The 14,674-nt window shown below is 43.2% G+C and overlaps 2 protein-coding genes across 4 annotated transcripts in view; both read left to right on the top strand.

The window, feature by feature from the left end:
• The first annotated feature begins 1,168 nt into the window (after nucleotides 1-1,168).
• ogg1 (8-oxoguanine DNA glycosylase) lies at nucleotides 1,169-4,847 on the top strand. 3 transcript variants are annotated; one of them, XM_042085960.1, is made up of 8 exons: nucleotides 1,169-1,247; nucleotides 1,498-1,637; nucleotides 1,822-2,177; nucleotides 2,293-2,472; nucleotides 2,644-2,822; nucleotides 2,903-3,050; nucleotides 3,149-3,198; nucleotides 3,399-4,847. In XM_042085960.1, the coding sequence occupies exons 2-8, from the start codon at nucleotides 1,528-1,530 to the stop codon at nucleotides 3,624-3,626; spliced, it is 1,251 nt and encodes a 416-aa protein (XP_041941894.1). In that variant the 5' UTR covers nucleotides 1,169-1,247; nucleotides 1,498-1,527; the 3' UTR covers nucleotides 3,627-4,847. The 3 variants fall into 3 exon arrangements, with proteins under 3 accessions (XP_041941894.1, XP_041941892.1, XP_041941893.1); XM_042085959.1 differs by having other exon boundaries at nucleotides 1,228-1,247; nucleotides 1,493-1,637; XM_042085958.1 differs by having other exon boundaries at nucleotides 1,218-1,637.
• Nucleotides 4,848-9,089: 4,242 nt separating this feature from the next.
• LOC121705118 (proline-rich transmembrane protein 3) overlaps nucleotides 9,090-14,674 on the top strand; it is a 19,554-nt gene continuing 13,969 nt past the window's right edge. Inside the window, exon 1 of the mRNA XM_042085908.1 lies at nucleotides 9,090-9,339. The gene's annotated coding sequence lies outside the window, so the exon portion shown is untranslated. The remainder of the gene's footprint in view (nucleotides 9,340-14,674) is intronic.

The following is a 14,674-nucleotide window of genomic DNA, read 5'->3' as shown; positions in this document are numbered from 1 at the left end:
TAATGAGAATGAATATCAGCTATTAGGTACTCAAGGTCATAGGGTCCATGTCCTAATGTTCTCCTTCAGTATCTTATCTGTATCGTTTTCACATTTTAGTCTTGATTTGACACACCTGACAATTCAAGCTCCTGAAAATAGTTACTTTGGGGATGATGAAACAGAAAAGACAGGCGCAAAAAAATTGGGTTTACAACCCATGTTGACCATTTTGGCTCCCTCAGTTGACTTTTCTATTAATTTTTTCCAACTTCAGACATGTCCAGAGGGGATCGTAAAAAAAGAAATTAGAGTATCTAACACTTACGTTGGTCACAATGTGGCAATACTGCAAGAAAAAGGAAAAATGAGTTTACATTTTACGCTGTCCTTCCAAAAGGGTAATGAAATTAGTATTTGTATGGACAAATAGAGCTGATAAGGAATTACCCAAGGGATATCATTGGGCACCCACCCTGTTCTTATGGAGTAACCCCTAGGCAACAAGAAACAACAAAGAAAAAAAAACAGGTTCACCATGATTCTGGCCTTCTGGCTCCCGGACAAGCATAGCTTATTGTAATGGTTAGTATATTTAACTGAGTGATGAAATGTTGGCTTATTAGAGAAAAAATGACAGATTTTTCTTAAGTATTTGAAATACTCTAAATACAATCCCTCAAAGTATTTTGTTACAAACTACATTAGATGTGTTCCAATCCTGCAAAATACAAATTACAAAATACGCTAAAGTAATTAAATACGTATTTAAAATACATATAATTGAAATACTGCCCATGATCATTACTAAAAAAAATGTTTGGGTGGGATCCTGTCTTGTCTGCAAGTAAATGATTTTAAAATTACATTTTACAAGTAATCTTACTTAATCCAGGTCGGCATAAATTGGTGTCTTGAGAGCGCTGTCCACTGTCCATTTTGTTGAGTAATTGTTAGTGTTTTGGTTTGATAATGTATGTAGAAATGTCTGACAAAACCCTTGTGAATTCTGTCTTTATGGTTCAGAATCAGGATACTTGAAATCAAAAATCACAATTTAAATGTACTCAATAACAAGATGTTTTTCTATATTCTTGTATATTACTTTATGTAGCATCACCTGTGTCAGTCCAAGCAAAGGATTTCAAGTTCTCAAGGGTTTGGAGTGTATTTTTACATGCCAGCCCAATAGATGACGCTAGTGTGCGTAACTGACGTTAAATGAGGAAGCTGAAGAGGGAAGGAATATTCTAACAACAAGCACGGTGGTGAGTTCAGTTTCAGGAGTGATGAAAAGGTTACGATATTATCGATAGATTAGCTTAATAAATGTGTTATTAACGCAGCGTGTGTTAACTTATTCCTGTCAAATGCTTACACCAGTCAGTATCAACTCACAAGACCTGCCTAAATAAAACATCACTGCATGAGGCTGTAGGTAGTTAAATCAATGCAAGTTACCCATCATAGCCAACAAGTTACATTTTATATTGCCTTAAAATATTTAATAAAGCACAGCAAGACACGTTGCTCCTCCTTCGACCCACCATGCTCCAGCACGCTCTAATGTCTGTTGGCTGCAAAGCCTGGCGCGCGCTCTCCTGCCCGATATCCGAGCTCCGGCTGGACCTCACTCTTGGATGTGGACAAACTTTTCGGCAAGTCTGCCCTCTCCCTGCATTATTTAATGAATTGTGTCTTGTTTGCACTTTATTTGTACTTTTGAGCATGTGATATAGTACAAGTGGTAGGCTAGCCTCGCAATACTTAATTTTCGAACTAAGTGTTTTCCACATCTATGTGTCAAAGTAGTTAATCTGTCTAATGTTAATTTCCTTCAAGGTGGCGTGAAACAGGGGATGGGCATTGGACAGGTGTAATGGGTGGCCGAGTATGGACCCTTACCCAGACAGATGACACCCTCTGGTACTATGTGTACACCAACCAAAACAACCATGGCACAGGGAGTGTGTCGGAAATGGGTTCGAGTGCAGAGTCTGTACCAGACAAGAGGCTGAAGGGTGTTGGCAGTATGAAGCAGGAGGATGAGGAGGGACTTAAGTTGACATCAGTTCATGATTCCACTGAACAGGAGCTCCTGAAAGATTACTTTCAGCTCAATATTCAGTTGGAGAATCTGTACAAAGACTGGGGTGCCTGTGATGACCACTTCAGACATATAGCCAGCATTTTCACAGGTAAATAAATGTCCTGTGTCCTGTTCATGAATGTCTATGCTTGCTGACAATGGTAATGTATAAATTATATTGCCTGGGTCCGTAGTGATTTCGTTTTCATGTTGTCTTTATACAGGAGTGCGTATGCTGAAACAGGACCCCGTGGAGTGTCTCTTCTCGTTCATCTGCAGCTCCAACAACCATATCTCACGCATCCAGGGCATGGTTGAGCGTCTCTGTCACACACTAGGACCTCACCTGCTCACAATTGAGGACACACACTATCATGATTTCCCTACGCTGCAAGCCCTTGCAGGTGAAACTCTGATTGATGCCTGATTAAAACACAGCCCTTACATATATCATCTGAATCTAAACATCAAATGCATAAAACAATTATAGCAAAGTTCCATGTGATGTTTTGACCATGTCTCTTGACAGATGTGGTTTGAATACCAGTGATGTGATACCTGCTGTGTTGAGACAGATAATGGTGTTGAGGCGTGCTTGCGTGACCTGGGTTTTGGCTACCGCGCTCGTTTCCTGCAGCAGAGTGCTCGGCTCATCTTGGACAAACACAGCCCTGACTGGTTACATCAGCTCCGCGGCGCCCCCTATGAAGAGGCACGGGAAGCGCTGCGTACTTTACCTGGTGTGGGAGTCAAGGTAAATTTATGGGATTGTCTGTGCGGAGCTACAAGCTCCAAGAACATTTGAGACTGTGACAGTTTTGATCTTCTGCGCAGGTGGCCGACTGTGTGTGTCTGATGTCTCTGGATAAGCTAGACGCTGTTCCTGTCGATACACATGTGTGGCAAATTGCCAAGCGAGATTATGGCTGCAGTTCTGGCAATGGCCAGAAGACACTCACAGACAAAGTGCACCGAGAGATTGGTGAGTGTGTGACCCAAGGTTCCATGCCACGGCATTTGTAATTGTATAGTGTGCCTAGTGGTGAGTATGTGAAATTCTAACTAGAGCTTTCTGAACAGGCGATTTCTTCAGACAGCTCTGGGGTCCTTACGCAGGATGGGCACACTCTGTGAGTACTTGTCTTCCATTCATTTAGTTCCGGTCTTCATCCACAATGACTTCTGTTTCACTCCTTTAATAACCACAGAATGTATCAGCTGTATGAAATTGATCTGCTCTAATTCTCTCTCCCCTGCTGCTCATCTGTTTTCTCTCGTCTTTCTTTCTGTGCTCCCTCCCTTCCTGTCGCTCCTCGCTGACCCTACTCAGGTCCTGTTCTGTGCTGACCTGAAGAAGTTCCAGAAACTGAAGGAGCGGGCTGCAGGCGTGAAGGCCGAGTGGGTGAAATCAGAGGGCGACCAGAAGGGGAAGAGCAACTCTAAGAAACAGAAAGACAGACTGTCGGAGAGAAACGACGCCAAGGGGAAAACTGCGAAGAAGATGAAGTTGGAGAAACCACTCAGCAGGAACCGAACTGTCAAGGAAGAGGGAGAATAGCTCTGAATCAGAGGCAGAGAGAACTGAAAATAAGACATTTCACCTGGTTGATGTCAGGAGTACAGCTGTCAGCTCTCCAACAACAACAGCAACCCAGCAACACAGAAAAGCTACATGGCAGTGTTGTTGAGTTTGGTAGTTATGGTCTGTGTGGCTGTAGTGCCATCGTCAAGGGTCAAACAGTGCCGTAAGCTGAACTCAGGTGGACGCCAGGGGGGCGGTGGATGGAATGGCTGAAGCATCTTCCTTCGTATTTAAGAAAACACTGTAGTGTTCCGTAGAACTTAAGAAATGTATATCTAATCCTAAAGGATGGCTGAATCCTTCAAGGGCACAGAACGTTTTTTGATCTCAGGAATTATTTGTAAAATGAGATGCAGAGCTCAGTTTGTAAACATTGTGGAGGAATGTTGCAGGCTAGCAAACAGTTATTGGGTCTATTCTACAGGAAACATCTGATATAGCAGGAGGTGCAAGATTGTCAGATTGTGAAGTACAGTAAACCACTGTAACCTCTTATGCTCAAAATTCATCCAACAGTTTAAGGACATTTGAGTTGCTCAGCTATTCACATGTCTAATCCAATGGTGGAACAGTGACAAAGTTGCTATCAAGGATATTTTACTACACCATGTCCTTTTATTTGCTATTTGCTTCTATGTGTAATAGAAGTCTGATCACATCTTTTCTTATCTGAGTAGCATGGAAGGTTAACGTGTGAGTTGTTTGAATTAAATTGAGGCCAATATGAATTAAAGGGGGAATAATGTAGAGGCAGGAAATGTCACGCAGGCTGCAGGCATTAGCTGGCCTCTTTGGATTTGGACTTCCCAGGTGTGTGTGACACAGTGCATTGCATTCCAGTGAACAGGAAATCTGTTTAAGGTTTACCGCATACCTCCCCGTCCTCACCATCAGAGCTATTTCACTGCACAGGACTGTCTCAAACACCCACTATACAGAAACCGCTTATGGCACTGTCAATGAATTAGATACCAGTTATATTCTCATGTTCAACTTTGCTGCCATTTACTGACCAAAAGGTGGCGCTCATGATAAATGTTCCCCCCTATTTTGTCCCTGTTGTAGTCACGTTTCACATATTATTTCTGAAGCTCGTGTTGAGCTTTATGCTACCCTCTTTTAATAGATAAAATCTCAATCTTGCCACTGTAATTGTCACTCATAAGTGGGCTATTAAAAATGTGTTTTTGTAAGAGGTAACGGAAAGCATCATTTAAATATCTGGTTCTGTATCAATGTTTATGCAATCAGCTAGAGGCTCAGAAAAGCAATATGAATGCATCCATTTGTTTAACATGGCATTGTAATGCATTATATTGAACATCACCAGAAAAGTGGATATCTGCTAAGATCAATGTCAAACATGGCCCAGTCCATTTTAAACAAACACCAGCTGGTTGCACTACATGTGACCACTTCAACAGAGAACTACATCAGCTGATTTTATTATAGTGCACCATGCACCATGCCGCCCTTGAGGTTGAAAGGCTAATTGTGACCACAACTAAGTGACGCATACAATGTGTATTCCCAGTGTATGCCATTAATGCACAGGCATGCACACATGCTAAGAATGACACCAGACTGAAACACATGCAGGCTTTCCATATGTGGAAACAGCTATCACATGTGCGTGCCCCAGGCCTATATACAGCCTGTCTCTGCCTATATTTTTATGAGTTAGTGTGTGCTTATGTGTGGTCTGGAGTGTCATCCCCTTTAGCATTCAGCTGAATTCCCTCGTCAGCACTTCTGTTAATAGCTGTACAGTTGTCTGTCTCCATAAGTTTGTGTGTGAGACAGACTAATTCTATTCTGTGTCTTCTCTCTCTGTCTCGCTGTTTCTCTCTCTCTCTCTCTCTCTCTCTGTGTGCGTGTGCATGTGAGTGCAAAATAAGCACCTTAGTCTCCTGCATCCCAAGCAAATGTGTGTGTGTGTGTATGTGTGTCAGTGCACCCCTGATTCTCCAGAGTTCAGACTGAGGATATATTTAAATGAGGACTTGACACAATAGTTGTTTTGATGTGTTTGTCCAGAAGCATGCCCCATGTCAGCATGAACGTTATGTAAATACAAAAAAGGGCTCTAGCCCACAGTACGTGTGCAGTTATGTAAAGTGTGTGTGTGTGTGTGTGTGTGTGTAGCCGTGTGTGTAGCCATCTGTGCTAATCAGTGACTCAGCGTTGGTCCAGTTGTATCTGGCAGAGGAGGCTGCTCAGCTTTAGGGCAAAGGAAGAGAGAGAGAGAAGAAGAGATTGAGGGAGAAAATGGAGTAGGCGGGTGAGAGACAGCGAGTGGGAAAGAAAGAGATGAAGAACAAGAGAGAGAGACAGATGGAGAGTAAGACAGAGTAAAGACCTTGCATTGGCACCACCTCCACACTGAGGACACTTACTTGAGATTTAAATAATGTGTACGTGGTATAATATTATGTAAGTGCCACATATGATTCTTACACATACACACACACACACACACACACATATGCATACGTATACAGGCGCCACACGTTTAGCATTAAGACATGGATGGAAAGTATAGGAAAATAGTGTAGCCTATGTTGCACTCAAGTTCTTACTTATGTTTGCACCCACAAACACAAATCTACCTTAACTGAAACAGGCATGTGTGTGTTTGAGAACCCATGTTCGAGTGAATGACAATGTCTGCAGATAATAAGACCAACCTATCGTCATGTGTGTGAGTGAAGAACACACAAGCACTAGTGTCGCTTCTCCTCCTGTTTCAATTTACCGAAGCAACCCGAGAAAACCGAGCTTTCCCTTGAGCTGGCTGCTGTCTGCACAGGTTCCTTTCCTTTTCAGGGGAGGAATGTCTTTGCTATTGTTGGCTAGTCCTGTAAGCATCCGAGGTTCCTGCTCTGTGCAAGGCTGTTTTGCTGCCTTCTTCTATGGTTTTTTTTTTGTTCAGAATCTGAATGCAATCCTGCAGGCTCCATCAATTACCAAATAAGTGTTTTGTGTGTGAGTGTGAGTGTGTGTGTGTGTGTGTGTGTGTGTGTGTGTGTGTGTGTGTGTGTGTGTGTGTGTGTGTCTGTGTGTGTGTGTGTCCATGTGTCCATGTGTGGTCAACTTGGATGGAAGCAGCTGTGCCTGCCCATGTATGTCTGTTCTGTATTTAAAGCCCCTCACCCCCCCCCCCCCATCCTTTTGTTTTATCCCTCTCTCACATTCATCACATGATATTAGGGGAAAAGTCAACTTATTTGTCCCAGTGAATTGAAAGGGTAAGTATTGTCCTACCCTTTCTCCTCACACACGTGTGAACTGAAAGAGAGCCCCCACTCAGATGGCCCAGCCCAGCCACCAACCTCTTTCCTGGGGCCCGTTTAAGGGGATTTCCCCTTATGTTGTCTAGACCACTAGCTACAGAGATTTTCAAGGGCTTAGCCCCTTAGTCCTCATGCTGAATGTACTTGAGAGGGACCTTTCCTCAGGTGAGGAGGTTATGGGCCTCACATGAAACGCAGTGCTGTGGCGCATTCACCGGGGAAGTCAGCAGAGACCTGAGTGAGTCAAACTGGGCTGTATGTCTCCTGTAGTGTTGTGAGACATGTCTTGTCTGGACTGGTCCCTTGAGATGTGCGTCTCGGAGCAGCAGGTAGACACCAGCACAGAGGAGTGAATCACGGTTGTGTTGGGTGAGACGAGCACCACCAGCTAAACGGCCCCACTGACGGTCAGATTAGCATAATCTCATAAACCGAGGGATATACACCTACACACACACACTTATGCGCGCGCACACACACACACACACACACACACACATTCATGCATGCAGATGAATGCCCACATATTTATGTGCATGTACAACTCTTATACTCTTACACATCTAAAGATATGTAACAGTTGCAATAGCACGTACACAAACAACAAAACATCAATTCATGTATATTACATTCCGCCTTTGTTTTATAAAATATAGAAAATACACTTTAACACGTATTGCAGGCCTTAAAAATCTACAAGATAAATTAGTGATGAGTGATAGGGGTTAGTGTTAAAAAAACATTGACATTTCTGTGTTATTTTCCTTTAAATTAGCCTACATTACGCCATGAACGTATGGTGATGTGGATCACCCTCTCCCTCATTCATTCTCTCCACTCCTCTCTCTGCTTTTCTTTCCCAGTCAATCTCTCACTCCACTTTCATCCATCCCTCTCTCTTCCTGCCGCCAGCTCAGTGGGAAAGTAATAGTCTTATAGAAATCCTCAGCCTATTACAAGTTATTTTAGTTCCGACTGCTCAACTGGCACTGTGTGTGGTGTGAGTAACTGTGTGTGTTGTACAGCTGAAGGACTGGTGTCTAGGCTGGTGATTTGAGTATTTTTAACAGCACAACCTCAGTCATTCTTATTGTGCTTAATTTCAGCATCCATCAGCAGACCAGTAGTCACATTGAGTCAAGGACTACTTTCAAAGCAAGCACAAGCACAAGTTTGCTTTTAAATCACTGTTCATAAAATTCACCATGAAACAAAGCACAATTAAAGATTTACGATACAATATTCAAAATAGTAGAAGAGGAGGACATCCATTATAGAAAAAAAGTTGCCTAATGAAATTCCATTTTATGGTGGTTACATTAAGGAGAATGACGTTTTTTGATTGATTGGATTATTGTGCACAATATAATAAAAGCTTTACCAGATTTGTTCCTGAAAATAATCCCTTTGATGATCATGCATTTGCAGGATAAATGGAGGACATTTGTGTTGTCAGGTACCACTGTCTATTTTCACTCAATTTTCCATGTCAGCCTAATATGAGTAAATGTAAATAAGGGAATTCACATGGTTTCTTCATGAATTCCTTTTTTTTAATGTGTCTAGTTCAGTTGGACATTTAGATGCACTTGTCAAGTAAGTGTGTGTGTGTGTGTGTGTGTGTGTGTGTGTGTGTGTGTGTGTGTGTGTGTGTGTGTGTGTTTAGTAGGTGCAGCTAGGACAAGGGAAACAAGTTTGGGGAGCAAGCCATGCCATGCCATGCATTGACAGACGCACCGACAGTCAATGGCAAAGCCACGTTTACGCACAAGCCAAAACAATATTAGGCAGACCTTCCCATCCAAGCTCAGTCTCTCACAGTTGAGAACAAACTGTAAGTCATTCAGAGCTGCTCCTGGCCACTGCTAGTATATCCCAAGTAGTGAATAGCGGACATTTTTTCAAAAATAATCCTGCCGATATTAATGTCCCGTGGCAATTGCATTATAGGCTACTAATAAATAACAACGGAATGACTTTAAGTGACAAGCAGTGGAATGTTATTGTCCCTCGCTGTGTAATTCTAACCTTACAGTGCAAGGTTGGGGGCGATCATGTTGATATGCATGTGAGCCTGAGCGGGAGGGAGGGAGAGAACGAGGGAGAGAGGGAGTGCGAGTGAGCGCGCATGAGGGGAGGGTGTAGGTGTGGAGGGAGAAGTAGGGAGAGCGTATGGTGAAAGGGGCGTACATTTGAAAGCAAGCTATGTCTATCGCACAGGGAGGGAGAAGCTATGAGGGAATACGGTGTATAGTTCCAACGGTTATAGCGGCATCTCCGTTACACGGTCACAGAAACAAAAATACAGTCAAGATACGTAGCGCTGTTGTGATAGGAGGTCGAGTGTCAGGCTGACGCAGCCGCCGCAGTGGAACCTAACACGGCCAGCACTGCAGGTAAGATCTAAACGAGGCCCTCCATCTCGATTACCAATTACTATGAGAATTCCTGAAATGTGGATTGTACCTACGGATGCTACTTGGTCGACGGATTTTATGTCTGTGCGTGTGTACAGTAGTGACGTAAGGAGAGTAACCTGTATGACGAAGATGTATGGCACGCGTATAATAGACTAACAAAATGCAATAGCCTATAACCTCATCTCATATGATTAACCGATAGCATTGCCTATAAAAGTCAACCCCTTCCGTTCCTGATTCCAATGGTAGTGGCACCTTGGGGTAATACACTGGGTATACTGACTTCGCTTTATAACGTTTAGCCTAGGATGTCTTGTGAGGCTGTCCAGTGTGGTCCATAGGCTTAGGTGCATTGAGAAAACTTTGCCGTCCTTTTCAATTGAGAGCTTCGGAAAACGGTGGCCTAACATTTAAGCAAATGTTAGATCTATTTAGTGGTACAGGCGGTGAGTGAGAGAGAAAAAAACAACTAGTGAGATTGTAACGCGAGGTTAATGAGGATGCCTTTAAGTATCCCACTGGCACGTGTACTACTGTGAGGTTTTTATTGAGACAGACTGTGGGAATTTTATGGACTCTCTGTGTATGTGCGCGTTTGAGTGAATTTACAGGCGTTACCCAACGACTCTCAGTTGGGTGTTGGGGTCAGATCTCCTGGAGAATCTGGGTACACCTGTTTCTCATTAGTAAGGACCGTTGGAACAGTGGGGTGGATGTACCAGCCAGTTCGCTTTCTGGATCTTATAAGGCTTCAAAAACACCGCAAAAGCTACTGGTGTTTACTGCTGGCGCATCTGTCACGGCGCCAACCACTGAATGAGATTTCGTAATTTTTTTGTAGAATCAAGACGCAACGTGTTTAAATCAGATTAAGACGTGAAGACGTCAAGCAAAACAAAACTGTTGCCTGAGAAACGGCTGTGCTGTAGTTTTATTAGAAAGAAAGAGCGCGTTGGGGTTTGGGATGGAGAATGCCTCTGATCTCAACATACAACCTGCATGTGCATGTTTGAGCAACATGGTTGCGTAGCTCCAGGGAGCAAAGCATCAAGGTTTATTTTGATTTCACACTGCAAATCCGCATCAATGTTTCATCACACAGTCCGTAGGCTACTAACAGCAGACTAAACACATACATCCTGAGATGATATATACCGGTAGCTATACTTTGCCTGCAAGCTTTCCTCAATCAAATAGTCTATTAAGATATCATACCTATTGGAGCATTGCAACATTATTCAAAACGGAATTGTTGTTACAATCTAGTAGTGCCTCTACAAGGGCAGAGACAACAACTTGATATTGGCTTATTAGTTGAATTTAAAAGCTGATACATGAGCTAGAAAACTTGAGGCATTGCAAAAGTTACATGGACATGCATGGATTTTTTTTTTTTTTTTTGGGGGGGGGGTCTTACTATGAAAATATTGCCATATAGAATTCAGATCTTCTAATGTTTACTACTTTTCACCATAGTGTTGTGTCCCATACCTCAACCCATGCAGGCTTGGTGACCCGTGGGTGACCCTGGACAGCGTATTTATTTAAGTGTACTTATTAGTGTGTGAGAACTGTTTAAATACTTCACATCTTTCACATCTTCTCATTATTTGCCCTTTGACTTCTGTCCTGACTCTCCCTAGTAGCAGAACACATGGATGAGATGTGTGAGGAGAGAGAGAGAGAGAGAGAGAGATGAAAGAGAGGAGTAGAGGACAGGGACAGGTGGAAGGACATCTGATGCAGAGGTGGAACAGACATGATGACGCCTCATACTCCGTGGCGTAGATGTAGTGCCACAAGAGGGAAGAAAGAGAGGAAGCTAGAGCAAAAGAGAGGGAAAGAGAAGGAAAGAGAGAAGGAGATAGAGGTAAAGAGAGAGGGAGAGAGAGGGCCAGATGTTACAGCCTATCATACGATTCTGTGAGAAATTGTCAACATACTAGTCATCCAGTGCACTACTACTCCAGTATGTTTGACATATTTGCATTCCTGAAAGATGTAATCATTTTCATCCAGTCTGCCCAAATCTGGGTTTGTCCCCCACACACAGGTCTAGAGCAGGAGGGGAGGGAAGAAGCTGAAATCCTTCTGTCTACAATCAGGCCTCTGTCTCTTCCTGGAAACACTCCCCAAAATTAACGGAAATGTCTGACTAGGTAGAATCTGGCAAAATATGCAAGTGTGTGTATGTGTGTGTGTGTGAGAGAGAGAGAGAGCGAGAGGAGAGAGAGAGAAAGAGAGTGTGTGTGTGTGTGTGTGTGAGAAGTATGTGAGAGCGAACAAGCATTTCTTTCAAAACCTGAAAATTCTGCCGACTTCAGCTTTAGGCTGAGACCACTGGGGCTCTTCTTCTCATTTCACATGGGGAGGGGTCCTCGTAAAAGACATGTGTGCTTGCGCACAGTTGTGTTTATGAGGGATGAATTTTATTTGACTTGCCACTGTTTCTGCTTATACCATGCTACTGTCATGGTGTTTTGGGGTTATCTAATTTTAGCATACAGATGTACGTCTGAGTGTGCTTTTCTATTGTGTGTGTGTGTGTGTGTGTATGTGTGTGTGTATGTGCGTGTATATGTATATTTGAGTGTGCGTGTGTGTGTGTGTGTGTGTGTGTGTGTGTGTGTGTACATGTGTGTGTGTTTGAGTGTGTGTGTGAGAGTGTATGTGTGTATGTATGTGTGTGTTTGAGTGTGTGTGTGAGAGTGTGTGTGTGTGTGTACATGTGTGTATGTGTGTGTGTTTGAGTGTGTGTGTGAGAGTGTGTGTGTGTGTACATGTGTGTATGTATGTGTGTGTGTGTACATGTGTGTATGTATGTGTGTGTGTTTGAGTGAGAGTGTGTGTGCGTGTGTGTACATGTGTGTATGTATGTGTGTGTGTTTGAGTGTGTGTGTGTGTGTGAGAGTGTGTGTGTCAGAATAATAGAGGGATTGTGAGAGATGGTCTTTCTGCCCCGGAGGACAGATCACTGGATATAAATACCCAGCCTAACTGCCCTCTGTGTCATGTTGAAAGCATGATATAGCCTGCACTCACACAGAAACACACACACACATGCTTTCATAAACACATTCATACTCTCTTTAGCACTCTTTCTCTCTCTTTCTCTTTTGTTCTTTCTCTCTCTCTCTCTCTCTTACTCTTTCTCTCTCTCCCACTCTTTCTCTTTCTCTTTCAGACAATGGAAAGAGGCTGCCTCTGCCAGGAAAGGTTTCTACCTCTTGCCTGAAACATTTCCTCTTTTGGCCCTCATTCCTTCTCTCTCTCCTCTTCCTCCAAAACACATCGCTCAGGCCTTATATGTTTTCAAAGTCAGTTGCTCAGTTTATCTCTGTTGGCATCTTTGTTTTTGCGTGATCTCTCTCCAATCTGTGTAAATCTTCCATGACGCTTATCTCGTTAAAGTGAGACGTTGGACTACTGGGGAAAAGGTACACGCAGAGATACGTAGAATCAGAAGAGAGAGGATGCTGGGAAAGAGAAAGTGAACAGGGGGAGCAAAGGAACTAGTTATGGAGGGAAGGAGAGACGGCACCAAGAGAAAGGTAGAGAAGGAGTGATGGGAGGTAACTGGTATCCTCATAAACACAGAGAGGGAGCAGGGAATAAGGAAATGTATGAAGAGCAAAAAAAAAGGGATAAAAAAGGGGGAATTAAGCCTAGGCACAAATCATGCTCTACACTCTTAAAACGAATGTGTTGAAAATAACACAACTTTTTTTAACACATCTCTATGTCCAGATAGGGACAACACTGTTTGTGTTGCTTCTAACACCTTCATTTTAAAAGAAGTGTATATATTACATGAAAGCCAGCTCCTGAAACATCAGCTGTGCATCTTTGTTGACAGCACAGAGCACACAGACAGACACAAGGTTACAGCGATTCCACAGGATGTGCCTTAACTAGATTAGTTTCGCCAGCGGGTCCCCCGTGGGGAGAGTTGCCGTTAGAGTGGGTGTAATGTGTGTAACAGGCTTCACGTGTGTGCTTGGGTCAGTGCTTAATGTGTTTGTTCAGTGGGTGTGGTGTGGTGTGGTATGGATCCTACAACTGTACTCTGAACTGTGGTCTGGACTAGATGACTCAGAGGCTCTGCAGTCTCTCTGCTAATAAGCCGCCATCCTGATCCAGGACCAGCATACCCGGCTCGTCTTCCATACCCAATCGGAAAGATGATATCCAGAACGAGGATGGATCAGTGTGCTCTGAGTCAGACAGATGCAGGATGTTGTGGCGGGGGTGGGTTGGGGGTGGTAGTTGAATGACTTGCTTTATTGGACAACGTTGGGAGGGTGCTAGGTGACTGATGACTGGGATGCCAACAGCTGCTTTAAATCACCCAGTGGGGGTGGGTGATGTCACTAACATGCCTAAGGCAGAGCGTGTGTCAGGGCTTCCACCCTCTCACTTTCCCCCCTCAACCCTGCCTGTGTGTGTGTGTGTCAGTAGTGTGTCAGTGCTTCCACGCTCCTTCTCTTCCCCCACTGCCCTGCCCCTCTCGCTGGCATGGACGTGATGTCATAGCCTACACGTCTGCACTAATTTTCTGTCTAGACAATGGTACTCATGGTAAAGAGCTTAGAGTCGCAATACAGAGAAGGAGGAAAGGGATTATATGTGTGTTATATGATGGTTTTTCAATTGTGCAAGTTTGTTATACTTCAGTTATACTTCCTCACTCACACACAACATTTATTTTGGGAACATTTAGTAAACTAGATGTACCGCATAGCGGTACAAAATATGACCGCCGCTCAGTCCTGTACATCCGTTCCGCGAAAATAAATCACACTTCAATTTGTCTCCATATTTTACTCCATCCCCCACTCTTGAACCTTTTGTGTATGCTTGTTTGGCATGCCTGAGTGTGTGTGTGCGGCTGCACAGAAAGTAGCCTACTGGTGCTGAAAAGGTGAATAGATTGTAGAATAGCCAAAGAAGATGTAGCATTGTTATAAAACCTTTAAAATCTCTAAACAATCACAAGTAGGGCAGTTCATCACAGTTCATCCATTGCAACTGGATTGATGAAAGGTCACTTACACCTGTAGGCTACATTGTATTTGGGAAAAGCAAAAGTTATCAGCATAATGTTATTTATTTATTTATTTATTTATTTATAAACAAAAACATCTCTGTCAGTTCCATGCCGTTTTCAACAGCTATCAAAAACAAAGGTCATTTTTGGATGGATGGATTTTTTGTGAATGTTTCTTCTTCTACATAAGATTTTAGTCATTTTTAGTTCATGTAATACTTTATTGTCAATGCACAAATTAAGTAACAGTAGTCTGAAACGTTA

Source organism: Alosa sapidissima, chromosome 3, assembly GCF_018492685.1.
Source record: "Alosa sapidissima isolate fAloSap1 chromosome 3, fAloSap1.pri, whole genome shotgun sequence".
NCBI classification, from domain to species: domain Eukaryota; kingdom Metazoa; phylum Chordata; class Actinopteri; order Clupeiformes; family Clupeidae; genus Alosa; species Alosa sapidissima.
This window is presented reverse-complemented; position numbering and strand designations above follow the sequence as displayed.

Bases quoted from the DNA above. Each gene is read 5' to 3' on its own strand.
- ogg1 (XM_042085960.1), top strand. From the start codon at position 1,528: ATGCTCCAGCACGCTCTAATGTCTGTTGGCTGCAAAGCCTGGCGCGCG. The intron at 1,638-1,821 runs GCAAGTCTGCCC...ATTTCCTTCAAG, and splicing joins GGATGTGGACAAACTTTTCG to GTGGCGTGAAACAGGGGATG. The intron at 3,051-3,148 runs GTGAGTGTGTGA...CTTTCTGAACAG, and splicing joins CAAAGTGCACCGAGAGATTG to GCGATTTCTTCAGACAGCTC.